This window comes from Crocodylus siamensis, chromosome 5 (assembly GCF_052110815.1).
Source record: "Crocodylus siamensis isolate JL-2025a chromosome 5, ASM5211081v1, whole genome shotgun sequence".
Taxonomy (NCBI): domain Eukaryota; kingdom Metazoa; phylum Chordata; order Crocodylia; family Crocodylidae; genus Crocodylus; species Crocodylus siamensis.
In genome coordinates, this window is record NC_143399.1 from 174,402,762 (window position 1) to 174,428,182 (window position 25,421).

The 25,421-nt window shown below is 42.2% G+C and overlaps 1 protein-coding gene across 2 annotated transcripts in view; it reads right to left on the reverse strand.

Annotated features, from left to right (window-relative positions):
• Positions 1 to 25,421, reverse strand: part of ITGA8 (integrin subunit alpha 8) — a 169,431-nt gene that overhangs the window by 85,379 nt on the left and 58,631 nt on the right. For both annotated transcript variants that reach the window (XM_090047204.1, XM_090047203.1), the window contains exons 14-20: positions 23,993 to 24,038; positions 20,694 to 20,801; positions 9,573 to 9,628; positions 5,906 to 6,060; positions 3,921 to 4,058; positions 2,942 to 3,009; positions 2,218 to 2,365 (exon numbers count right to left, since the gene is read on the reverse strand). In XM_090047204.1, the coding sequence (XP_089903330.1) occupies positions 2,218 to 2,365; positions 2,942 to 3,009; positions 3,921 to 4,058; positions 5,906 to 6,060; positions 9,573 to 9,628; positions 20,694 to 20,801; positions 23,993 to 24,038 (719 nt within the window). The remainder of the gene's footprint in view (positions 1 to 2,217; positions 2,366 to 2,941; positions 3,010 to 3,920; positions 4,059 to 5,905; positions 6,061 to 9,572; positions 9,629 to 20,693; positions 20,802 to 23,992; positions 24,039 to 25,421) is intronic.

Sequence of the window (25,421 nt, forward strand, 5' to 3'; positions counted from 1 at the left end):
TTTCTTCCACCACCCCCTTTCTATGCTTCTACCATCTGAATCTGATGTACTTGTAAGTAAGATCATTTGGGGAATATAATGATTAAAGTGTCTGTAAACACTTCTTTTTAGGAAATGTATTTCTCTATTAAATCAAAGGTTGAGTGCAATGTGAAAACATAGAAGAAAATGGATAAAAAAGGGTTAGGGATTCCCAGAACGTAGAAGCTATTTCTTTTCCATTTCAATTTGGCTTTTAAATATTTCAGTTTGGCAAAGATTATATATTCATTTTTGCCATGACTTCAACAGCTTTTGATGATTGTGCTAGCACAGAAAGGCAGTTGAAGACAGGGAACAAGGGGCCATTTTTAAAATTAAATACAAGCATGTACTTTTAGAACATGACCAAAGAGTTCAATATCAATTTTTCCTTTTGCAAAGATTTGTCATTTGTATTTGAGGATTTTTTCTTTTATTTACTTATACTAAACTTAATAATAAACTCTTGAACTGCATACCTTTATCAGTTCTAAAAGTGAGAGAACTAATTGCTTTCAGTACTATAGGAAATGCTTTTGGAAATTAAATGTACAAGAATTACATACAGTACAATAGGACTAATGTTCTGCTGTTTTAAATAAAAGACATAAATGGCGACCCCTGCATCTGACTAAGGAGATACATAAAGCAAGAACTTCTCAGTTTGCTTCTGCATGGAGAGCCTAGGACTGCAAATGCAGACAAAAATCAATGCAATCTCAAGTGGCTGTTTCTGGAAGATTCTGAAGCAGAGCCAGTCAGAAAACGTGCAAACAAATGCAAAGAAAATCAATATTTTAAATTATTTCTGAGGGGTGTCAAATAATGGAAACTCAAAATATCATTTGCTGGTATTGTCTGTAAAAAAATAAAAAGTCAGTCAAGAGCTAATTTTTAAAAAAATAAAACCCAGAAGATTTCCATGCCTTTTTGATAAAGAGAATTCTCCAGCTGAAAAGCTTTTTACTAGCTCTTTTCAGAAATTGTGCTCATGAGGATGCATGATGCAACCATTTGAAAGATTCTGATTAACTTTGGTGGGCTTTGTACACCTCTCCCCCTACCGTTGCTACATGTAGAAAAAAGTGTGTTTTCGTAAGGGCAACAAAGTCAAAAACCCAAGTAGACACTAATAAAGACAACTTTGTTTTGACATACCAGTTGAAAAAGCCCCAGAGATTGTATAGAGAAAACAAGAAAAAAAAACCCCCACTTGGAATCAAGGGGTCAGGAATGCTTTCTTAAATGCCTGTGAGTGGTGGAGAGTTTTGGTTAAATTCTAAAAATATAATCTTCAATAACATTTTCATTTCCTTTCTCCCTAGTTCTTGCTAACTGAGTTTGGCCCCATTGCAGCTTTCAACCCATCAATAAACTAGACTGACAGAAGTAGAATAAAGAAACACATTGTAGAATACCTTCAACTCAATTAAAAACATTTGCCACTAGAAAGGAAATTAACTTGCCCTTCTTTTCCCCCACTCCCTCACCTTGGGGCCTTTCTGTGCGTCACATTCCAAACATTGCAAACAAAAAAAAAAGGAAGTTAATGTTGCAACAGCTTGTGAGATCTGTGCACAGATGAGGTGACAGACTCTTACTGTCCAGCAGATGGTACATGAACGTTCTTTTTTTTTGTGTTTGGGCAATACAATTTCACCTTTGCTCTTAAATTAATCTAAAATGGGACAAAGTCTAAATACCTACAGTACAATTTGATTGGATACACTTCTGCAAATAGTCTTTTTTATACATATGAATATCATATATCCTATGATTTCCTGCTTTATTTTGCTAAATATAAAATAAAGCAATTGTTCTGAAATTTTGAATTTGTATTATTTTGGCCTCTGACTAAAGCCTCCAACCTTTTCTGTATCCTCAGCTAACACATAACCACTGCTGATTGGCAGAGGGATCCATTAGCCCTGCCGTTTGTTCCTGATGGCCAAGAGGCAAAAACTGTGATTTTCACCTCCTGGCCATCAGGAGTGAGCAGGAGCAGCAGGGCCACCGGGCTCCTCAGCCTATCATCAACAGGGGTTGGGGGGAGCGCACAGGGGGAACTCCAAGATTAAAGGAGCTGCCATGCTGCAAGCTGGGTCTACAATTTAAATCAGGCCCTAGATACAACATAAAGTTAAATTTTGTTCCAATCTCTTGTGATATATCATATAAACTTCTTGATCTTTTTACCTTGCTGTTGCGTTCGACTCCTGTGTAATCTGCTTCAGGTGGCATCTTTATATGGAGCTCAGCTTCATAAGCTCCTTCTCCATCATTTCTTGGGTTTATTAGAAGCACAACACAATTTTCTTCTCCAATTATTAGTTGATCTTTATCACTACACAGAACACACTTTTATTTTTAGAAATTTTACAAACATAATTCAACTACAGATACATATAATTAAACTATTCTCTTTGTTTCCATGGACCCTGATCCCAAAGCACGTGCACAGCCTACTACATATCTGGCATGGGTATCACAACACACACAGACGGCCCCGTATCAAAGCACTACAGAAAATCCAAACTTCAAAAAAAAGGGAATGCACTTAAAAACAGGATGGATCAGAGCAAATGCACCATGGACTATCCATTTAAGTTATAGCAGAATATGGAAAACAAGTTAACTAAGGGGTTGGCAACATAGGTCCTGTTGACTGGATCCAGCCTGTGGAACTATTGATCCAGTCCGTGAATATGGGGCTGTGGGCATTCTCCTCACGTGAAGACAAGGATCAGCAGTGGTGGGCCCTAGCATCCACCCCTGAGCAGGGTGGGTCTTTCTGGCCTACAGCCTGAAAACGTTGCCTACTTTTGAGTTAGTTGTATTAAACTCCAGAGCTCTTTGAACTCATATTCAGATACCTATATTCTATTAGCTATAACATACATTACTATTTATTTGAACTTACGGGGTGGCTGAAAGCTTCAAGTCAGGAATGCATAGGTTGTCCTCTCCACAGTCTACCAGAATATAAGCCTGTATTATCAAAATTTGTACCAATGATATTAGAGTTTTTCTTTAAAAATCCATGTCATAGAATCATAGGATTGAAAATGAACTCAAGAGTCGTCTAGCCCAATCATGTGCACAAATGCAGATTGTGCTAGTCCTAAACCATCCCAGACAAATGCTTTTCCAGTTATTCTGTCTCTTTTTTATGGCAGTCTTTCAAATATCAAAAATTGCTCGTTTTCACCCCTGATTTCCTTTCTCCAAACTAAACATACTCTAAACCTTTCCTCATATGGGTTTGCATTCCAGACCCTTTGTCGTCTTTGTTGCTTGTCTCTAGATTCATTTCAGTTTCTCTACACCTTTCTTAAAAGACCAGAGCAGACAATCCTTCAGCTGAGGCCAAGCTAGCACCACGTACGGTTCTACTATCACCTCACATGTCTTACATACAATACTACTGATAATGCACCCCAAAATTGCATTTGCTTTTTTGGGGGACTGTATCATACATTGCTTACTCACTTCAAGTCTGAAAACCTCCATAACATCTACGTCCTTTCCTTTCTTTTTCAATTTTCACTAGTAATGTTCTATATGAAGGGATTATTTCTGCAAGTCCTTTCCTACATGAGTAGTGTCAATGACTGTTTATATAACAGTTTTTAAGATATACCCATAAGTGAACATATGCATCTTCCATATTTTTCACAGTAATTTGGCTGATAAATCATAGTGTTATAAAAACATTAGATAAAACATAGCCCTGGAAATGTTTTAAAAGTAACATGGTGCTTTGTTTATATGAAATATGCATTCTAAACTAATTGAACCCTAGTTACATAATTTCTGGGCACTTGACAATATATTGTTTTAGGAAAGATATCCTAGATTGCTCACATTACATTGCAAGAACATAGATGCAAGGGCCTTACCTGCTCTGTAACAGCGCTCTCTTGGTAATAGTTCAGTATGGGTTTCACGGCCAGGCTATCTACAGACGTTGATTCATCCAAGCTGTAATTCAAACTAACACTGATAGGAGATAATTTATCTCGAAATTCTGTTTCGTCCTGTGGAAAGTAATCACTTAATTACAAACACACACTCTAAAAGCATTAATGGCAAATTATTAATTAGGTATGAAGTCTGGGATTTGTTTTTAATGAGAGAATAAAACAGTGGTTCCTGGCTTTTCTTTGGTACATGTGATGAAGTTAGGACAGCATGGTCACTCACCAATAACTGGAGTTTTCAGAATATATTGCCTCCACAGAAACACAGTTTGCTGAGCTACATATACTCAGAAATGTTTCAAAGCAGTAGCCTAAAATGAGACATATCTAAAAAGAGACATGTAGAACCAACTCCTATCAGTTCTTGGCTGCCTGGAAGGAATGGAGGGAGGGCACATGTGGATCTGTGGAGACAATATTGTTGGTTTGTTCCACAACCAAGGATGTGTACATAAAATCAGTCCTGGTAACACACTATCTTTATTGCCTGTACTTTTTTTTTTTATATACTGCCCAAGTGCTTCCTAACATGAGTGTTATCTATTTAGACCAGGAGCAAGCAAATTCCAGTCCACAGGCCAGCAACCTCTATCCACATCACTGTGGCCTGTTTCCACGGAGGCCCCAATAGCAATGGCACCATGACAGTGCAGGGCCAGGGTTTCCATGGAGACCAGCCCCAGCAGTGCTGGCAGAGTGCACAGCAAGGCAGGAAGCTGCCCTGGGGCCAGGATCTTGCAGTGGTGACAGCATGGTGCAGAGCCATGACCCACTGCCTGCACGGCCTGGACAGGGGAATGGAGGCAGTGGATCACTCTTCTGGACCACACTGTCACCACTGCAAGATCCCAGCTCCAGCCCCAGAGCTGGCAGGTCCCGGCTCTGCTGTGTACCCTGCCAGGGCTGCTGGCCATGCAGTCTCCATGGAAACCCTGGCACTGCACTGTCACAGCGCTCCTGCTCTTGGGTCTCCATGAAAACCAACCACAGTGATGTGGGTAGGGGCTGCTGGGAAATGGAGTCTGGCAACGGGCCAGACACACCATTTTGCCCACCCCGATTTAGACAGTATTAAGCAATGCCAACTACAGATGACTAACCAGCAACCATTTTTGTTTCATAAATTTACTACCAAAAAGAACTCCACTCTTTGAAACTGGGCAGCAATCATCCCAGAGATTGTTTGACACAGACAAAAGATAAAACATGTGCTTTACCTAATCAACAAACCTGATAAGGCAGCTATTTTGAATAAAGGTTGAAGCAATGTTCAAAAGGCCTCCAAAATAGATCTTTAACTAAAGATTCTCAGTTTAAAAATGTGCATGAGTTTGCTATGAATGTTCAGAGAGTTCTCATAAATCAGAAGACAGAACTCTCCCAACTGATTAGCTTTAATTCCTGTTTCCCTACACAGGGAATAAGCAGATCTTTACTTTTAGTTAAATCCTGATCTGTCATATAAAAAGGGCTCGCTGAAGGAAAGAGTGATGACAGTCACCATTATTACTATTATTAGTTTGAATTTACATAGCATTTTCCCTTCACAGATCTCAAAATGCTTTCTTAAAGGTAGCAGTTAATGTTTACACCTGACTAAAATCTTTTTTGTGTGTTCTTTGCTGACAATGTTTCTACTACTAATTTCAAAATCAAATTCTACTAATTTTATAGAAACTAATTTTTAGACTTAATCTGCTTAAAAGCTTTCCTTAAAAATAGGGATTGAAAAAACTAAATTGTCATGATGTTTAATATTCCAACCTGGTTCCCTGAAGGTACAATAAGTAATTTAAATGGTAGATACATGCACTGGGAGAGAATACTGGGGCAGAATTTCAGGAGGAAGTTTTTGATGGTAAAGCTTGTATGTAGAATACTCAAGAATATTTTAAACAACTTACTCTGAGATAAACAACAAAGTCCTGGCAATGCAGCCGTTCCTGTCTTTCAATCACAATGGGGAAGAGATGATGTGACTGATGGTAATCAAAGAAAAGGGTCCTTTTAACAGCTCCTTTCTGTTTCAATGAATCTAATTGCAATTCAGCTTTTAGTGCTGGAGAACATAAGTAAATCAAACATTTATTATGAAATGAAAAATGAGTGAACAAAATCATTATGTATTATAGGTAATCACAAAAACAAACACTTCAAAAGGGAAAAAAACAGAACCTTCATTTGAAAATGGGCTGCTTTGTGGCAGCATATTAGACTTTGATCCTACTTGAATTCATATTTGTAACACAACCGGCACCTAACTGTACAGTGAACCAAAGACTGTGGAGCTGTATCATCGGGAAGGCTTTGGCTTCCATGACCACAGCCCACTCTTTGGCGAGAGAGGCAGTGAGCTGCTGGGAAGAAATGGCCTCCACCTCTCCGCCCTGGGGAGGAGGCTCTTCTCAGCCAGGCTGGCTGACTTGCTCCACCGGGCTTTAAACTAAGCCCGCTGGGGGATGGAGGGACTAGTGCCACTGCTGGCCCGCAGAGCAACCCTTGCAGAGCCAGCAGACCAAGGCACTTAAGGGAGCCCACCCCTGCCCCAGCCCTGGCACAATCTGTGGGCAAGGCAAGAGCCCCCAAGGGGACACTTGTCTGCCTGTACACTAATGCCAGGAGCCTGGGCAACAAGCAGGAGGAGCTCATCTTCCTGCTCAGTGCAAAGAATTATGACGTCATTGGGATAATGGAGACCTGGTGGGACTCCACCCATGACTGGACCACAGTTATAGAGGGCTATACCCTGTACAGGAGGGATTGTGTTGACAAAAGGGGCAGGGGTGTAGCTCTCTACGTGAAGGAAAGCTACACGTCCCTGCAAGCTGATGTTGGCGACCAGCATGGACAGCTAGAGACCCTCTGGGTAAAAATTCGTGGAGAATATGGCACAGGGGACACAACAGTGGGAGTCTACTACAGACCTCCCACTCAAAGTCCTGAGCTTGACCAGGAGTTCGCCCAGGAACTGACTGAGGCCGCTTGCTCCACGACCTTGGTTGTCATGGGTGACTTCAATTACCCGGACATCTCGTGGGAAGATCACTCAGCAAAATCCGAGCGGTCGCAAAGCTTTCTCTCGTGCGTGGATGACCTCTACCTGACTCAAGAAGTCTATGGGCCAACGAGAGGCAAAGCGCTGCTTGACCTGGTACTGGCTACGGGGGATGACCTAATCGGCAACCTAGTGATTGATGGGAAGCTGCGTGACAGCGACCATGAGCTGATCACCTTCACCATCTGCCGTAAAGCTGGCAAGTCAGTCAGCAACACAGAAGTCCTTGACTTCAGAAAAGCTGACTTTGACAAGCTCAAGAGGCTTGTCGGTCAGGCCCTTAGGGACCATGACCCCAGGGAGATGGGAGTTCAAGAAGAGTGGTTGCTTCTCAAGGAAGCGATCCTCAGTGCACAAGCTAAATCTATTCCAACACGGAGGAAAGGCAGCAAGAAGGCACAGCAGCCTTCCTGGCTCTCTAGGGACCTAGCGGACCTCCTGCAGCTGAAAAGGAAAGCCTACAAAGGATTGAGGATGGGATTCACCTCCAAGGAGGATTATTCTGCACTGGTCCGGTCCTGCAGGGAGCAAACCAGGAAAGCCAAGGCTGCAACTGAACTCCAACTAGCTTCAAGCATCAAGGACAACAAAAAGTCCTTTTTCAGATATGTGGGGAGCCAGAGGAAAAGCAAGGGCAACGTTGGACCCCTGCTAAACCAGATGGGGCAACTGGCAACTGACGCCCAGGAAAAAGCCAACCTATTAAATAGGTACTTTGCATCAGTCTTTCATCAGTCCCATGGGACGCCCATACCTGCTATGGGCAGGGAGATCCGGGTGATGGGGATCCCCTACCCTCCATAAATGCTGACCTTGTGAAGGAACACCTTGAGAAGCTGGATACCTTCAGGTCAGCCGGCCCTGACAATCTGCACTCCAGGGTACTCAAGGAGCTGGCGAGAGTCAGTCTTTGAAAACTCCTGGCGCTCTGGTGTAGTGCCCAAAGACTGGAAGAAGGCAAATGTGGTGCCGATATTCAAGAAAGGGAGGAGAGTGGATCTGGCTAATTACAGGCCCATTAGCCTGACTTCTATCCTGGGGAAGATCTTAGAAAAGTTTATTAAGGACGCCATCCTTGATGGACTGGTCCAGACTAACTTCCTAAGGGATAGCCAGCACAGGTTTGTTGTGGGTAGGTCTTGTTTGACCAATCTCATTTCCTTCTATGATCAGGTGACCTATCACCTGGACGAGGGAGAAGATATTGATGTCATATATCTTGACTTCAAAAAAGCTTTTGATCTGGTATCCCACGATCACCTCTTGGCCAAACTGGCCGGTTGTGGCCTTGGCTCCACCACGATCCGCTGGCTGGGAAATTGGCTCTGTGGTCGGACCCAGAGGGTTGTAATTGATGACAGTCACTCATCGTGGTGCCCTGTGACCAGTGGGGTCCCTCACGGCTCTGTCCTTGGACCCATACTGTTCAACATCTTCATTAATGATGTGGACATTGGAGTCAGGAGTGGACTGGCCAAGTTCGCCGATGACACCAAACTTTGGGGCAAAGCATCCACGCCAAAAGATAGGCGGGTGATCCAGGCTGACCTGGACAAGCTCAGCAAATGGGCAGACGAGAACCTCATGGTGTTTAACACCGAAAAATGCAAGGTTCTCCACCTTGGGAGGAAAAACCTGCAGCATCCTTATAGGCTCGGCAGTGCTACGTTGGATAGCACTACAGAAGAAAGAGACTTGGGGGTCATCACTGACCACAAGATGAACATGAGCCTCCAATGCGATGCTGCGGCTAATAAAGCAACCAAAACGCTGGCTTGCATCCATAGATGCTTCTCGAGCAAATCCCGGGACGTCATTCTCCCCTTGTACTCGGCCTTGGTGAGGCCGCAGCTGGAGTACTGCGTCTAGTTTTGGGCTCCACAATTCAAAAAGGATGTGGAGAAGCTTGAGAGAGTCCAGAGGAAAGCCACGCGCATGATCAGAGGTCAGGAAAACAGATCTTACGATGATAGGCTGAGAGACATGGGACTCTTTAGCCTGGAAAAGCGTAGGCTGAGGGGTGATCTGATGGCCACCTATAAGTTTATCAGGGGTGACCACCAGGATGTGGGAGAACATTTGTTCACCAGAGCACCCCAAGGGATGACGAGGTTGAATGGTCACAAACTCCTGCAAGACCGTTTCAGGCTGGACATAAGGAAGAATTTCTTTACTGTCCGAGCCCCCAAGGTCTGGAACAGTCTGCCAGCGGAGGTGGTTCAAGCACCTACATTGAACACCTTCAAGAGTAAATTGGATGCTTATCTTGCTGGGATCCTATGACCCCGGCTCACTTCCTGCCCTTTGGGCAGGGGGCTGGACTCGATGATCTCCCGAGGTCCCTTTCAGCCCTGATGTCTATGAAATCTATGAAATCTATGAAATAAATGCTATTTCTTCCAACCCTGTCTTTCCACTGCAAAATAGTCACAGGCTTGTTTTTATTTTGAAACTGACTACTTTTTAGGAAGTAGGAAACTTATTAAAAATATGTAAGAACATGAATAATTTCTTACCAATCTTATCTGAAATACTCTGGCCTTCAAAAGCTGCACAGACTCTTACAATAAAACTAAAAGAAGTAACAAAGAAAAAGTCACTATCGACAGAATTACATACCAAGAATCACCAATTTCACAGTATCTCAATCTTCCCTTTCCCCTTTCTAAAAACAGTAAAGAGTATATACTTCTCTAAACCAACTTAGCTATGTGTTTCAAGAGCTTTGTTTCAGGCATCCTAGACCCAATTCCTTTTCCATTCTCTCTGATGAGGTAAAAAGGTATTTGTGCTCTCCGTCCTGTATTCCCTGCACATGCAAACCTAAAAGGATTATACCCACTGAAATTAATGACAGGACTTGCTTGACTTAAGTGGGCAGCAGGACTTCACCCAGAGACTTGAATAGCAGTGGTTTGATGTGCAAGGTTTGGGCCAGAGTGTTTTCTACTTCATTTTTTAAATGATGCCATTTCTCTCCCACCAAGACCTAAAGTAAAAGGGCAGAGAAATCAGACTGTTTTCTGTTGTTACTTACTACAGAAATGTACTGAAGCTGTATGCTAATAACTTTATTACTTTATTTTTTTTCACATTCCACAGCAAATGCGTTTCTGAACTTAAGGACTATCAACTCCCTGTTGCTAGAAATAAACTGTCCTACATACAATAGTTATATATTTAAAGCTGCCCACACATGCTCTTCTCTCTGCATGATACAATCCTGATCCTTGGTGATAAGGCCTTACTAGAAAAGGCCTTCTATAGCCATGTTGACTGACAGCATTTTATTTTGGCAGATGCGAAAAATTGTAATAACTGATTGTTTTATTTAATCAACATCTGTAAAAGATGAAACCATAATCATTATTAATGCATGTAGAAAGGTTTCATTTTGTAAACAGATGCTTTATTATGCCAGACAAAAGTAATATATATATTTAATGCAATTACATTCAAAAGCTTTCACAAATAACTACCAATGGTCTGTTAAACCATTTCAAGAATCTTGATGCTATTACCAACGCAGTTTTTCTGCTACTAGATACCACTTGAAATCCATCTTCAGTGACATGCTCTTGGCATCAAGTATTTGATGCTGCTTTCAAAGATCCAATTCTATAAATTCTGATTCTCATAGACAGTAATGGAATTGCTCAGTAAAGGCTACAAAATTCAGTACAAAACTTTGAAAATCTCTCTACTTACTAGTCTGTAGATTGCTTAAAAAGCAAAGCTCCTGCCTAAATGTGCAATGTCACCATGTTTCACAGAAGAAAAATGACAAGTTGAATAAAAAATAAAATGTTGTGATTTGGTCACAGTTTTTAAATAGTAATTAAACTAATACTACAGTATATATCTGCATACTTATGCAGTCAAATCAAAACCAGTAACATCACCTCTAAAATAACCTCTAATCAGATTATAATTATGGATCAGTTTCCTCTGACAAACGTAATGGAAATGTGCCACATCTATGATTTATATATTTTGCATGAGCTTATTTAACATCTTATTTCATGGTAAACAATCTGCCTCATACCATTAAGTCTTTACCACAGACTCCAAAGGATATTAGATATGTTGATTCAACTTTTACCAAGAAATTGCAAATTCAGACGCATTACCATGGCTCTTAGAAGTCCATTATCAGTAAAAGATGAATAGCTGACCATTTCTTAATGTAAAGGACAGCACTGAGTAAGCATTAAATGCAGAATGTACACTTTGCTGAACTGCTATGCAGTGACTTTAGTCATCAGTCTTTATAGATCGAACTGTGGTGCGATTAACACCATGCTGTGGGATACAAAGTGCTTTTGTTTTGCTACCCCAGCTACCTACATAACAGATACCTGTGTGAGAAGGAAAGTTTGTTTTCTCCCAATAGGAATGAGTTTGTGTAGGCTTGTCTTTGTTCCCACACCTCACCATGCCCTGATGGTGTAGCAATGCTGCTGTGTCAGGTAGCAGGCTGGGGATATACCCATCATTGTACTACTTCCCTGCACCAGCAAATGAATTCAAGAACTGATACCATACAGTTCACCTATGGAACTTGTAGGTTGCCTATATGTAAGAAGGAATTTAAATAAAACATATTTGAAATATATCATGCTCTTTGAACTCTGAATAAAAATAATAAAAAAATATCATTTACATGGATTTCAAATAGCTTAGAGAAGTTTTCCTGTTAAATTATTTAATTGAAAAAAAATCTGGAAATGTCAGATTTCGGGGGGAGGGGGTTGGGGTTTTTTTTGAGAAATGTCATCCCCCTACCATCCCAAAAAAACCCAGCAACAAAACAAAACACATGCACATCATAAAACTTTGGCGGAAAACATTTTGATCAGCTCTAGCATCTGCACAGTGAGGGGCAGTACTCCATACCTACCTCACCCCTATGATCAGTTTTTTCCTCCTTCCCAAAATACTGAGAGGGTCCTTTTATAATCCCTTCCACATCATGTAAGGAGGGGTATGGCTGTGGCATTAAGACTAGGGACAGAAGTTACACATAAACCAGTTTAAGTGATCAGAAACTGGTTTAAACCTGTAACAGAATATGAGTTCAGTGCACATAAACCAGTTGCAAAATGGCCAAAACTGATTTAAGATAAACCTGGTTGAATGTAGTATTAAACTGAACTGATTTGGGTCAAACAGGTTCATGGAACTTCTGTCTCAGACCCCTTCCTCATTTATATTAAATCAGAGTCCCCCAACATCCTAACATGTTTTTCAGCCCTAGGCTGGTTTGGGCTGGGCTGTCTGCTCCAGAGAGCAGGGCTGGCCCTACCCCTCACCTTCCTAGCCAGAGCTCTGGCTGGTTGAGAACAGGGTAGGGGACTACAGCCAGGAGACAGCAGCATCTGCCTGGCTTCCCCCTGCCCCACCCTCCCTTTGCTTGCTGCTCAAGAAGGAATCCCCCTGTCCCATACCAGGGACCCCAGCAGCATAGACCCTACCTGGCATCTAGCCACACCACCCCCGTGCTAGCTGATGCTGAGAGATGTTTGTGTGTGTATCTCCATGTTCACTTGGACAAAGGTACACAGATCAGTGTCCGCTTAGGGCTTTTTGCAACTAATCAGCAAGTCAGCTGATAATGTCCCTCCATTCCTTCCTTGGAAAAAGCTGTTTAAGAAGAGCTTGAACTAATGAAAAAGGCTTTGTTTTCTTGATGGGCTGATAAGTTTTGTGTTATCAGCTCCCTGCTGGCTTGCTTGCTTCAAATGCCACAATCTGTCAGTGTTCAAGAGGGGACCAAGAGAGGTGTGAGAAATGACCTGGTTTGCTATGAATAAAGTGCCTGTCAAACTTGCTGTAGACAATATGAAGAAGCAAGGAGAGGGAGATTGGAAAGCTCAGTATTATGAACAGATGCATGCACTCCACACAAGCAGTCCTCCCTCCCTGACCCCCGCTCCCGCTTTGCCTCAGAGTGCTAGCTGGGGGCTGGGGCCAAGCAATACTCACTGCCCATTGAGCAATGAGTGGTGGTGGGGAGAAGCCTGGTGAGGGCTGCTTCCCCCCCCACCTCCAGGCACACCCTAGCTGGGGAATGCGCAGTCCAGGGTGGGGGTTTAAACCCTCCCTAATCACAGCATCCTGCTGGGGCCTGGCCACACCTACACCAGCTCAGCACTATGGAAGGGAAGGGACGGCTTGCTCTAGCACCCTCCAGCTTCTAGCCTGAGCCACTGCATGTGCCTGCATTTTCTGAATCAAAAGTGAATGTCTATCCACTTGCAAATCAGTTCAAGCAAATCACTTCAAGCTATTCAGGTTAGAGTAACCTGAAAAGATTGAATCAATTCAGCCACGGGCTTTTTGAATATCTGTCCCTAACCTAAAAAACCTGGCCTTCTAAGCTTTTGAAAAGTGTACTCATCTTAGGATCCTAGCAGCTTGTAGACACAGCATAGGTAGGATTCAGATTGGACATCAGGAAAAAATTCTTTACAGTGAGGGTTGCCAAAATATGGAATAAGCTTCCAAGGGAGGTGTTGCTGTCCCCTTCCTTGGGGGTATTTTAAAGGAGATTGGACAGACACCTGGCTGGGGTCATGTGACCCCAGCACTCTTTCCTGCCCAGGGCAAGGGGTCAGACTCAATGATCTAATAAGGTCCCTTCTGACCCTAATACCTATGAAACTTCTGGTGGCAAAGGTAAGGGCTTCTGGTCCCAAGATGGTGACCACGGGGCAGGGCCCCTGTCAAGGGGTAGGGCTGTCTTTGTGGTTCTTGACAGCTCATCAAAACTCATTAAGCAGCCCTCTCAGACAAAATAACTGTCCACCCCTGGGTTAGATCATAAAACCAAGCATTTTAACAAAATCATAATAAGACTGATTGACATTCAGCCACATAGACACAAAATATTTTGATGATCCCAAACTTAATATTTTCTGAATTTTCATTCAATTCTAACTAGAACTCTATTGTATTGTTGTCTGTAATAGGAAGAGGTGGTTTTAGAGGTGTTGAGATTGGTAAGGCATAAGGAATTTCCACAGGGAGATATCCATAGGAAAAAAATAAAAAGATAATCAGTTCCAAATATTACTTACCTGTAATTGCTATTGAAAATTCATTCTGCCTCCAAGAATGTGTGTGGAGAAGATGAGCAAAGAATGATTGTATAAAAGTGCAGTTTTCTCTGTATGAATGTTGAGAAAATGAGTTGCGCTCCCAGGCTGTGCTCACTGCCACTTTCTGGTTCTCTGGAGCAGGCATGTATACTGGCAGGTGCTCAGCACCCCTGTGTAATGCCATGACATCTCTGACATTTGGTGCATGTACAGCAGGAGTGAAAAGGTGGGGTGTATGTACATGGCAGTACTCCCTAGCATGGTAATTTGTGATGTAGACAATTCCAGATGAGACAATGTCTACAGCAATGTGGGAGGTAGAGAGGGCTTGGAAGGTGGTAGGAAAAAATTAGCTCAGTTCTGGCCTGCAGCGTGAGTTGTCAAGAGATGATGCATCTGGGAGACTGTCAGATACACAGGAGGGGACCACAGGTATGGACAGTTAATTATATAAATTATCTGTAGAGATGGAAGATGAATAGATGAGGTCACTAAAGGATAGGGTGCACTGAAGATATACAGAGGATTGGCCTGGACCAAATAAGATTTCTGCTCAGAGCTGATTTCTTCCTTCTTTCTACAGGCTTCTAGAGAAGCAACAGAGCTCAATCTCTCTGTTTTTGGGGTAACTAAATATATACATGTGCTTTAAATTTCTGTTTGAAAATATAACATTTAACACCAACTTGAACCAGTCACTTTAAGATACTCTAAGGCTAGGTAGAGATGTTCAAAAAGCCTGAGGCAGCTTCACACTAGCTTTCACGGCTTTTTCTAAGTGCCCTAGATTAGTTCAAGAGTGAACAGAATTTAGGTTCATACTTGGGGGGAAGAGGGCAAGGAGGCAGCCTGCACTGGTTAAGGCCAGCAGGTGGGGGCACTCTCACATGCCTCCCAGCAGGTTGCTGAAAAATTCTGAGCCCAGCCAAGCAGTCCTCATTGACCAGCATGGCCCCTCGCCTCAGCCCTGCCTCCCTGCCAGGTGTCCATCAGCAGAGGCTATGGGGAGGAGGTGGGGGAAACGGAGTCATCTGCCCTGCTCAGGTATGAGGGAGGCAGGGCTGGGTCCATGTGGCTGGGGGCTCTGTTCACCCCCACACTGCTGTCCCTAGTTCCCAGCACTGTGAACAAGTGTGTGGCTCTGAGCTATGACTCCTGCCTGCAGCTGTCAGGAGGATCACACCATTTTCACTGAAATCAATAGGAAAAGCAAAGTGCTTAGCATTACAAATGACTGAAAATTATTTAAAAAACCCAGAACTCTGAAAGATTTCAAAATTGTTTCCATTTTGAAATTGATTGAAGAAAGGTCTGGTGTAAATATTTTGTTCAGCCATATTTCTAATTGATATTTAACATGCAAATAAAGAAACGTGTGCAGGATACAACCCTAAGAATTTTGTGCTGTGTAAAACAATGGTATTGTAGGTACAGATTATATTTTCCCCTTTGCTCCAGTTATACAGTTTACCTGATGGCTAAAATAATATTTTCCTAATATTGAAAAATGTACAAAAATCCACATTTTTAGACCTTTACATTTCCTGAAACTTTTCTGGTAGGATTGTTTCCTTTCAGTCTTTTAATTTAAAAATGTCAATCAGCAGGCATTTTATACAAGTTGCACAGCTGGCAAAGAGATACAGAAATCTATCCCGTGGGACTGAGGAATTATTTGCCTGTTGAAGTTTCCCTACTAATTGTTTTCATATGTGCAATACAAGGTTATATCAACTAAAGAGAAAAATTACAACATGGAAAATCAATGGTTGTTCTTCATATATTTGGAAGGAAAGAATTACTTTATATTAGGAGCTAAATCCTTATGGAAGTATATTTTATAACATAATTGAGAGAAATATAATTATACTACTATTAAGTTCCTGACATAATAGGCAGAATTCTCACAAAAATGAAACAAAATTTCGTCATAACATTCTAAATCAAACACTAATGTAAAGAAAATAAATATTTTTTCCTTTTGTCTTTTCCAAGCAATATATTGAAACAGGAACATGGCTATCACAGAGACAATTTTACATACTTCCTGTAAAAACGTGTAGGAATTTAATGCAGGTTTGGAGTGCATCTGTAATTTTTAAATTCCTGGCAAATTTCAGAATTTGCTGCAAACTAACATTTAGGAGAAAAAAATGGATTGGGTCAATCATAATTTTGACTTTGGATTTTTAAAACCATTTACAATGTAAAACAAAAAGTAAAACAAAGTCAGTTCAAAACAGATAACTAATAAGTTCTCTCCCCAAAACATCAAAAATACTAAAGTTATTTAAATTTTTCCTTTGTGAATTTCTGTTGAAGGACATGTGTCTGTGACATGTTTTGCTTTTGACAAGGTGATGCTTTCCAACAAATATACTGGCAACTTGGAACTTTGAAACTTGGAAATATCCAACAAGTTTCCTATCTCCATCTGCTGGTTGCTTTATTCTGTAGCTAGTATTAACAGTGAGCAAAGATTAGTGACAAAATGAACCTTTTTAAAAAGTACGCCTTTATGTTACATTTTTTTAAATCCATATTTTAAACAAGTGCTTCAATACAAGCATTTAAGGAAAACTGAGCATAGTTTACTACAGAACAATGTTCCCCGATTGGCCAGAAGAAAGTCTCATAGCACAAAAAATATATCACATTCCAGGGCACTTACAGAAGTTATATTTTTTGTGTGCTGAGGCCCCCAGAAGTGCTCTACAACTGTAACAACAAATGTTTACAGCTGCACAGCAGTTTTCAAATGGCCGAACATGAGAAAATTAAACCCTCATTAAATCAGCTATCAAAGGACGGCACTCCAGGGCAGAATGCCTTAGCAAACTTGTGCACAGGTTCGCTGCGGGGGTTAACTTTTGGATGATTCTTCCCGCATCCCATGAGCCTTTGTGCTGGGTTGTATTGTAGCCTAGGGTAGGCGGAGCTTGTTTCCTCTGCCTACCCCAGCGCAGGGCCAGCTCTGCCCCTAGACTGTCATCCCAGGCCCACCTTCTCCTTCCAGCCAGCTGAGAGCCACAGCCTGGCCAAGGGGTGGGAAGAGGGGATGGTGTCACTCCCCAACTTTCCTTCTGGGAACCAGCAGCAGAGCTAGGATGACTATATGGGACAATGTGAAATCCAGGAAGCTGTCTGCCTTCCCCCCCAAATGCTTCAAGCTATAGGGAGTTAGTGGCATATTAATGACCCATTGTTCTATGCTTCACCAGTTTTAACAATCATCTGTGAATCAAACAGTTAAGGTTGGAAAGGACCTCAGGAGGTCATCTAGTCCAACCCCCTGCTCAAAGCAGGACCAGACCCAACTAGATCATCCCAGCTAAAGCTTTGTCTAGCTGGGTCTTGAAAACTTTCCAGGATGGAGCTCCCACCACCTCTCTGGGTAACCTGTTCCAGTGTTTTACTACCCTTCTAGTGACAAAATTCTTCCTAATATCTAACCTAAACTTCCCTTGCTGCAACTTGAGACTGTTTCTCCTTGTTCTGCCATCTGCCACCACTGTGATCAGTCCAGCTCCATCTTCTTTCAGACACTGCTTCAGGTAGTTGAAGGCTGCTAATAAGTCCCCTATCAGTCTCCTCTTCTCTAGACTAAATACAACCAGTTCCCTCAGTCTTTCCTCAGAAGTCAAGTACCACAGCCCCCTCACCATTTTTGTTGCCTTCTCATGGACTTTCTCCAATTTGTCCACATCCTTTTTGTAGTGGGGTCCAAAACTAAACACACTTCTACAGATGTGGCCTCACCAGTGCTAAATAGAGGAGAATAATCACTTCCCTTGACCTGCTGCCAACACACCTAACAATGAAGCCTTCGTGGCAACAAGGACATGCTGCCAGCTCATTTTAGCTTATTGTCCACAGGTCTTTTCTGCAGAGCTGCTGCCCAGTCGGTTAGCCCCCAGCCTGTACTGGTGCACGGGATTGTTCTGTCCTAAAAGCAGGACTTTGCACTTGTCCTTGTTGAACCTCATGACATTCCATTTGGACCTAATCCTCCAATTTGTCTAGATCACTCTGAATACTAACCCTACCCTCCGGCATATCTACTACTCCCCACAACTTAGTGTCATCTGAAAACTTGCTGTGGGTGCATGCTGTGCCATTTTCCAGGTCATTAATGAGACACTGAACAAAACTGGCCCCATGATCGCCCCCTGGAGCACTCCACTTGATGCCGGCTGCCAACTAGACATCGAACCATTGATTACTATTTTCTAAGCCTGATGCTCCAACCAGTTTTCTATTCACTTTACAGTCCATTCATCTAGCCCATACTTCCTTAGCTTGCCTGCAAGAATGCTGTGGGAAACTGCATCCAAAGCCTTGCTAAAATCAAGGTACACTACATCCACTGGTCTTCCCACATCCACAGAGGCAGTCATCTCATCATAGAAGGCAATCAGGTTGGTTAGGCATGACTTTCCCTGGTGCATGGGTGACTGGTGCTGCCTTGTCAGGCCCCCAATGACTGGAGGGGCAAGTACAGCCAATCTTGTGCACTGCGGGGGGGTCAGGGGCAACCTGCCAGGGGGCAAGATGCCGTTGCACTTCTGGGGGTGCAACGGTGCTCCACTCCCCAGCTGGCACTTGCAGGGGAGGCACTGGCACTTTGGCAAGTCCCCACTACCCACTGCCTAAGTGGCAAGCGCGGCTGATCAGGGAGTGCACCAGCACTCTCAGGGGGCGCACCCCCTATGCGTCGCCACTGCCTTGATGAATCCATGCTGACTGTTCCTAATCACGTTTTTTTCCTCCAAGTGCTTAGAAATGGATTCCTTGAAGACCTGCTCCATGATTTTTCTGGGGACTGAAGTGAAACTGACTGGTCTGTAGTTCTGTGGATCCTCCTTTTTCCCTTTCTTAAACATGGGCAATATATATTTGCCTTTTTCCAGTTATCTAGGACATCTTGTGATCTCCATGAATTTCCAGAGATAATGACCAATGACTCTGCAATCATATCAGCCGGCTCCCTCAGCCCTACTGGGTGCACCCCTCCAGCCCCATGGACTTGTACACATCCAGCTTTTCTAAGTAGTCCCTAAAGTGTTCTTTTTCCAGTGACAGCTACTTACCTCCTCCCTAAACTACGCTGCCTGGTGCAGTAGTCTGTGAGCTGACCTTGCCTGTGAAGACTGAAGACAAAAAAAGCATTGAACACTTCTGCCTTTTCTGCATCTTCTGTCACAAGGCTGCCTCCCCCACTGAGTAAGGGACCCAGACTTTCCCTGATCCTCCTTTTGCTACCAATATACTTGTAGAAACCCTTCTTGTTATCTTTCACATCCCTTACTAGCTTCAATTCTAATTGCACTTTAGTCTTCTCGACTGCATCCCTGCATGCCCGAGTAGTGCTCTTATATTCTTCCCTAGTTATCCATTAGTTCCCTGCTAAGCCAAGCTGTTCTTCTGCCATAACTGCTAGTCTTTCTGCACATCAGGATGGTTTGTTCCTGAACTCCCAGTAAGGCTTCTTTAAAGTATAGCAAGCTTTCCTGGACTCCTCTTCCCCTCAGTTTGGCTTCCCAGGGGATCCTGTTCATGAGTTCCCTGAGCAAATGGAAGTTTGCTTTTCTGAAGTCAAGGGTCCTTACTCCGCTGCTCTCCACCCTTCCTTTCCTCAGAATCCTGAACTCATCTCATCTCATGGTCACTGCTGCCCAAGTTGCAATTCGTATTAATAGGGCTTCCGATTTCACAGCTCCTGCCACTCTGCCTCCATGACCCACACTCTGCACCTGTGATGCTCATTTAATTTTCACTGGCTAGCCAAGACCAGCCTCCAAAAGCCTTCATTCTCCTGCGCCCACAGCATGATCAAGCTAGCTTTCTGCCCACTTTGCCAGTTGGTTCCAGGGGGAAAGCTTGAGAGAGACACTACCCTTCTCACTCCCCTCCCTTTCCCTCTGTCAGGCTGTGGCTGTCAGCTGGACAGAATGGATGAGGTGGGGCTGGGATGAGAGGCTGTCAGTGACACCTGGGGGGTGCGACTACGGCTAGCTCCTTCTTAGCACACTCTAGCAATGGGGAGCCTGCAGAGCATGCTGAAACAGCAAAGCAGCTCTGACCTTGGCCAGCGCATGGAGGCTCTGAGTTCCTCCACCAAACACTGATGTCTGTTGAGTTTGATCATGCTATAAATTTAAGTGCTTTGTGTAAAACGCAAAAGTTACAGCGCAATTGGAAGTGCCTCCCAATCACTTGTTTAAATGCCCCCAGGCACAAGAATGAGTTCTCTCTTTCCTGTTAAAAAAACAAAAGATTAACTAAATGGCAGCACTTTGAGTCACATGAGCACAAGGATATAGTATCAATTTACTCTCTGATGCATCCTCAATAAGGAACTGAATCCTGGCCAAATAAGAGGAGGGGGTTAATTTTGTTTAAAAAAATCCATTCATATTTGCTGCACTTCACTTCAGGACCTTTTTCTCTGACACACTGAATATCCTAAATTGCAATACAAAACAATGGTACTCAGCACAGCAGTTTCTTGGTTTCACTGACTTATCACTGACTTACCATGCCACCAAAATCCTAGAGCTGGGAAGCTGACAGGTTTTATTTTCTGGGTTCACAATCATTGGGTTCAGCAAAAGTTGAGCATTCACTGTCACAACAGGCCTTGCTCTGGGGGAGGGAAACAAAAGTTCACTACATAGAGTAGGAATAAATGGGAGATCTAGAATTGCAGAAGGACCATTTAACATTTAAACAATATAAATTAACTGAAATGAGGCTGTAAGTAGAAGGTCATTAGGTAGGCAGGGTTTTTTCTGTAGCTCTTAATTCTTTTGAAGAAAACAGGTTTCTCTGGGTTGAAATAAATGCCACCTGAGCATCTCATTTGTGCCACATAAAAATTTGCAAATGCTGAGCAAAAAGACAGTGATACCCTTTGTTTCCCTGCATGAAAGGGAAATCAATGGCTCAACAAAAGGTGGCAACAGACTGCAACTACTGAAGAGGACATCTACTACTCTCTGTGGCAGAGAGTACAAGCAGCCTGCACTGCTTGCACTCTCCTGCAACCCCAGGCAGGTGCTCCAGGAGGGTTGAAGGCCCCTCAAGCCCCTTGAGGACTGGCCTGCTTTCCCTGCTTAGAGAGGGACCCCAGGAAATTTTGGGGTGCCTCTTCATATGCAGGGAAGCTGGGGTTTCCCACTCAGCCAGACCTGTTCCCAGTGATTGCAGGGGAGCAGATCTGCTGTGGCGGGAAAAACCTCACTTAGTCAGGATTGGGCCTTTTGCAGACATGTGCAGAGAGGGGACAGCTGTGGGAAGGCCTCCATGTGCACACACCTGCAAATATGGAGGTGGGGCTCTGTGAAGTATTCCCTGCTCCCCAACATTGGGGTGCTTCAGTAAGTGGGGGGGTTATCACACTTTCAGTTGCACCCCAAGTTAAGGTACAGCAACCATGGATGTCTGTAGATGTCCCTGGAGTGTAATCAGCCTGTGTTGTGACATATTGAGGCTGATTTCACTCTGCCAAGGACATCTGTTTTCAGCCCAACTGTCATGAAATGTGAGTTATTTCAGTAGACTGCCCATTTTGAAGTTCTTCACAAAAATCATTATCTACCTAGACCAGAGGCTGTCAACCAGGGGTATGTGTACCCCTGGGGGTACTTTGAAAGGTCCCAGGGGATACGTGGGGGCAGGCAAGGATGGAGCACCACCACCCCATGCTGCTGCCTCACAGGAGCAGGGCAGGGGTGGGGCAAGAGCAGGGCTGTCCAGATGCTGCATTGCCGCCACTCACCATGGCTCTGCTACATGTGCAGCCACTTGGCACCTCTGCCCCTGCTCCCTATTCAGCTACTCCCCACCCCCACCGCTGAGGTACACTTATTAAAAAAGGGTGAAAACCCCTGACATAGACAGATCACTAAAACACGTCTTGTATTTGCAATAGACATTAATAAAGGTGCAACATTCATTAAAAAGTAGGTGTTATAAGAAAATCCACGAAGCAACCAGTGTGTGTTCCAAAGCTGCTTGAATGCTCACAAAAGAACAAATTCTCTCTTGGGGGCTCTGGAGCCTGAACTAAGTTAAGCATTTTTGGACATGACAGAAGCTCTTTAGAACTTCTTTCATAATCCATCAACATTCTGCCATCATCCAGAAAGACAGGCTCAGACTTCCTATCTTCTTTATTCTGTATGGGAGTTTCTTTAAAAAATTAATGTGATTTGGTTCTACTGGAAGCTTTTGGAAATTAACCATAGGATACAGATTAGCTGACAGATCTTGAGTCAACTGATTTTTGGGAACCAGGGGTAACTAGCAGAAGTAACAGGCCAAGATGAATGTGTGTCTATCAGGGTAAAAATTGTTTTCAATGCAGCTTTGGGGAACAGCTGATGATTAGTCTGCTAACCTATAATTCAGAATACTTTAAAATAACATTGGAAAAGGTCTAAATTGAGTGTTCACAGAATATTATTTTATTTTATATTAATGATTCAGCTAGAAATAACTTATTACCAAGTTATTTCTCTCAAGCTTCTAACATTGAATTGAGGCTATACAGTCAATATTTCAGTGTAACATTTGTTGAACACGCAAAAACATTTCCTGCATTTTTGGTACAATATGGAAAAATAAACTCAAGCAAACTTGAATTTGTATAATTAAATGCAAATAACTATGTTTTTCCAACGTTCTAACTTGTACTTAAAAATATAAAAGACTGCAAATGAAAACTGGAGGTTTTCATATACCACTTTACCCAAGTTTCATACAACGCATTTTTGACTGCTCAGTGGAATGTGGATATAGACATATTGGCTTTGGATTTCCAATGCCTCACACCTCGTGCCAGTACAAAGTGACTGAATATAATTCAAGGCCAGATGAGTAACATTTTCCATTCCTTTTGTGCTAGTGTTCAGAAAAGTGGAATCTCTGGTCTATATAGAATTTGCAAGTCTGAGTTAGCGATGCTATTTCAGTTAACTTCTGCATTTGCACAATATAAAACCTTAGGGGAGTGTTCATGCTCTGGTTTTGCAACCAGGTAGTTAGTTACTGGAAAGATGCAAAAGCCAGGAATGCTCAAGATTACCGAGACTTTGGATGGAACAGCTATATCATCTGCACAGCAGTATATCTTGTTACACCTATGTGATAACTCTACTTTCTGTCTTAAGATTTACAAATAATTATGTAATACACTCTTAGAATTTTAGACTGGTCAGTACTTTTTGTTTGTTTTTCTTTTCCTCCCGTGAGAGGAGGAATTAAAAGTTTTTGTTTCTTAAAAATATTTATAATCTCTCAAAATATTTTTCAACAGCAGCATAAAAGAAGCAACTTTTGTGCCTATCAGGTATGATGCATACAGCAACACATAAACCAAGGCTACCTGAAAAATTAAAATCCTTCACAGGTGTTGCTGACCATGCAAGGAAATGACACTTCTGTCACAAGGCTTTTTTTCTCCTCATTAGGAATTATCAATTTTTATCTACAAAGTTTAAAGCTTCTGTTTTCTATCATCTAGGACTTTGTTTCATACAAAAATAAGTGGTCATAGTTTTTTTACTGGGTTTCTTCTTTTACAGTTTCTTCTTTCCCTGCTTGACTTAAAATTGTCAGAAGGATTTGATCCAACTTTCCAGAAATGTGTCTATAGAAATAGCAGGCAGTTTCAACTGAAATGGAGATTTTTCCCTGAAAATTATGAACAGGTTAGAAAAGGATATTAACAACATTGTACCATTCACTACTAAAATTTTGATGCAATTACAATGTACTTACACACTGCACAAAGCAACACGGAAAATAAAAATGTCATAGCATTTACAACATACCTGTAAACAACTACTTTCCCAGCTCCAAATGCACCTACAATTAAATCTGGAAAAAGAAAACAACTTTGTAACCACTATTTGCTAAACTCCAGCACATTTTCCAGTTTAAATTGTTTTATCTGTATTAATCTGAATATTCATATTTATTTGGATTTTTATCTATATCTATTGGGAATTTTTATATTAAAGTGCAGTAAGACAAAGCAATAATTATATCACTTTGTTCTTCCCAAGGCATTCTTCAAAAATATATCCAAGGAAAAACACTTCACATGGTCAGGGTCCTCCTCAGAGGTCTTTGTAGCTTGTCATTATAAGTGGTAGCTCTTTATAGAAATAATAAAGGATTTCAGTAGGCATCACATATTTATTTTACTCTAAACTTTTACCTGACCATCACCCAAACAGGTGACAAATAGATCCAGCAATTCTTTTTTAACCCTCATCAGTTGAGAATTATTTAGGTTAAGTTAGATCTCTGGGTGGGATCTCTGAACACACCATGATTTATTTGTTGGGATATATATTTAATATATTAAATTGTATTATTGTTAATTTTATAGTTTCTTTCATAACCATATAGTTCAACGGACAAATAAGGGTATGATCAACCACATTCCTTAAGAGAGTCAGCAGTGGTACACATCAGAAAGCTAAGTTAATTTACTTAATTATGTTAAATTAAAGCAGTTACAAACTATGTTTATGTTAATACATGCTCCCACTTATGCTCTGGCTAGTTTTACATGAACTGCAGCTGGCAGGCACAATGAAAGGATGTGAAGTGCCTGTAGCACTATATTAGCATGCTGAGTCAGAGTTAGGCCTGGTGATTTAACCCTGTTTGCTGGGTCACTCTTCACCTTCCACGTGCTGCAGAGTTTAAAAGTTCTTAAATATTTTTAAGCTCCTCCCTCTCCCCCATGCTCTCCACTGGCCAAGCCCTGCCCTGGGAGAGTACCAGCTAAGCTGCTCCCTACCTGAGGACAAAACAGATTCTCTGCTAGGTAACACTTCCTTGCCAGGCACTTCTGAACTGATTTGCCTCACACAAGATGTAAACCAAGGTAACTCCAGTTAACTTCACTGGATCGTACATTTCAGAGGAGTCAGCTTGAAACTGAAGATACATTAAGCCCTTGCTGAAGCTATTGTTGCAAGGTGTAACCAGTACCATTATGGGAATAGGTCAGTAAGCCATGTAGTAAAAAAAACCCTTCTCATAGCAGCTTACATCCCAGCTATGTTTCTTGTCTCTCACAGTAACCCAAGTAGACTGAATATTTATTTCTCAGGCAGAAAAATGGAAAAAAATCTCATGTTATATCACAGGCAGACAGCAAAAGACAGGTAAAAAGGATTTCTGCTATATTTATCCTCTACCAACCTAAGGGCACTTTTACAGCAACTGTTTAAGTTACAACATGTA